This window comes from Ascaphus truei, chromosome 5 (genome assembly GCF_040206685.1).
Source record: "Ascaphus truei isolate aAscTru1 chromosome 5, aAscTru1.hap1, whole genome shotgun sequence".
NCBI lineage: Eukaryota > Metazoa > Chordata > Amphibia > Anura > Ascaphidae > Ascaphus > Ascaphus truei.
Window position 1 is genome coordinate 17043412 of NC_134487.1, and position 2500 is coordinate 17045911.

At 44.2% G+C, this 2500-nt stretch overlaps 1 protein-coding gene across 4 annotated transcripts in view; it reads left to right on the forward strand.

Moving 5' to 3' along the window:
* Positions 1 to 2500, forward strand: part of FBH1 (F-box DNA helicase 1) — a 64083-nt gene that overhangs the window by 10842 nt on the left and 50741 nt on the right. For all 4 annotated transcript variants that reach the window (XM_075599400.1, XM_075599404.1, XM_075599403.1 and 1 more), the window contains one exon: positions 465 to 595. In XM_075599400.1, coding sequence (XP_075455515.1) covers positions 465 to 595 — 131 coding nt within the window. The remainder of the gene's footprint in view (positions 1 to 464; positions 596 to 2500) is intronic.

Below are 2500 nucleotides of genomic sequence, written 5' to 3' on the forward strand. Positions count from 1 at the left end.
GGTCGCTGTGTGTGTGTGTGCGTGCGCGCGCAAAGCGCTGGGACGCGCACACTAGCAAGGAACACAATAATTTTGTCGCAACGCGGTCACGTGGTCGGCGCGCAGCCAATAGCAGGGCAGAGTGGCCCTGCTTCCCCCCCGTGCTCCCCTAGAGCTCACCTACAGATCGCCGATCATGGCTGTAATCTCCACGCGCCGCCAGGCGTCCGTGCAGCAGGGAGGACTGGGGCTGTAGCCTAAGATGCTACAACAAAGCTAGCACATTTGTAATTTCTTACAGCATGGGATTGTGCACAAGACATTGTACTACACATAAAGCCCTATGATTTCAAGGCCAATTTCAAACATTGAAATTCTTCAGTTTGGTCCCCACTGAGATTTCAAACGTGTTTATCCGACTCAGAAGCATTTTTCTTACTACTGACCTACTCCAACTACTTTTATCCTTTTGCGTTTCATTTCAGTTTATCCCGTGGAAGAAACTTTACCACCGGTACCTTAGTAAAGAGCAACAAGCGGTACTGAAAGTTGAGGACCTTCTCAAGAAGAACGAAATGACTGCTGAGCAGGAGCTGTGTGTCCTGAACCTGGTGAGGTAAGGCAGTCATTCTGTGGCATCGCTCTATCTCTGCAGCATTTCAATGTTCATTGCCCGCTACTGTTAGTACACTACATTAATTCATTGTTTTGCATACTGGAATTAAATAAAAAGAATGTTTTACCGAGTGTAAGTAAAGAAAAACACTTTGCAGTGTTTTGTGTCCTCCCATCCCTTTATTCTATCTTTTTCTGGCTCTTAAGTCTTGTAATTCTTTGCCTGTATGTAAACGTTAACAATTCCTTTATTTATTAGGCAGACATAAAAACACTGACAAGAGGGGGCAACCAGTGAGAGCTTAGTAAGGTACCATCACTTTATCTGAGGGGGAATAACGATGTTTTACAAACCATCTAAGGGGAGTTACGCACGGGATCGTCCCTCTGTCTGAGATTTAGATTGTAAGCTTTTTGGGGCAGTGACGACTTTTCTTAATGTTTACTTTTATGTATGTAGCGCTTTTCCCAGTTATGTATATATTATTTTGTCATGTGTACTACTGCTGTGCAGCGCTATGTACCTGGATTTCCCGCCTGGGCCCTACAGAAATATACACGCGCACTAACAGTTACTTGAGTGTTGGGTATATACGCTCTGTGGGAGGTTCAGGCTTGAAGAAAAATCGGAACATGACACCTTTGGCCCATTTCACACAGATTGGTTGCAGGTAGTGATACGGTTACTAGAACTTTTTAAACAATATTCATTTAACAAGATGATTTCCCCCGGACTATGTAGCAACGTGGTCAACAATTCTGTAGCATGTTAGTGTATATTCACTTTAATAGAAATGACTGGTTCACTAATGAGACACTTAGTGACATTTCTGGCATATAATTTGACCCTCTGTGTCCTGCGTGCAGAATATTTACTCAGGACACACATGGCATGCATCGGATACCTTGTTACGGAGTCCCAGCTAATGCTCTCTGCATTAGAGGAAACACTTCATATAGATTATGTTGCTGCAGACATAAACCGAGCCGCGGCCTCTGCATTAACGTAAATCGTTTTAATTAAAAAAAAACATTTAATTTGGTCCATTGTGATTTTTTTTTTTTTTCAATTCTTGAATAAATATAAATTTTTCGGCCGTAAGCACCAGTGTGTAAATAGGGCGCCGGTTTTAAAGAGCTTACTATCCAATTTTGGTGCAGGGGCTGGGTGGTTCCTATGGTGAGGAAGTGGCAGGGACATCCCCCTCACATGGGCTTGTCCGCAAAGACGAGTGATTGGATTTCTTCTGGCAGCTCCCTTACGACTGTTGTCTTTGAGTATCCAGCAAGTGCTTGCACAGCTAGAGCTGTTTGTCTCTGTCTCTCTGCCTCTCTCCCTCTGTCTGTCTGACTGTCTGTCTGACTGTCTGTCTGTCTCTCTGACTGTCTGTCTCTCTGTCTCTCTGTCTCTCTGTCTCTCTGTCTGTCTGTCTCTCTCTCTGCCTCTCTCCCTCTGTCTGTCTGTGTCTCTGTCTCTCTGTCTCTCTGTCTCTCTGTCTGTCTGTCTCTCTGTCTGTCTGTCTCTCTGTCTGTCTGTCTCTCTGTCTGTCTGTCTCTCTGTCTGTCTGTCTCTCTGTCTGTCTGTCTCTCTGTCTGTCTGTCTCCCTCTCTGTCTCTCTGCCTCTCTCCCTCTGTCTTTTTATTGTCCCTGGCAGGGTGGGTAAGGTATTACTGTGTTGACTTGTAAAATGGGAGCAATCAAGTTCAAGTCTTAATTCAAAATAAAGTGTGAGTAGCTAGAGGAAGCAGAAATGTTAGTTTTCTCCTACGCATGTACTTCTATTAACTGTAATTTGTGAGGTTACAAGAGACTTGTGAAAACACTTCATTCAGTGGCCACCTGTCACATGTGCCTTTTATATATGATATGATAAGAACAGGGTGGGCTAACAGTAAACCCTTTGAC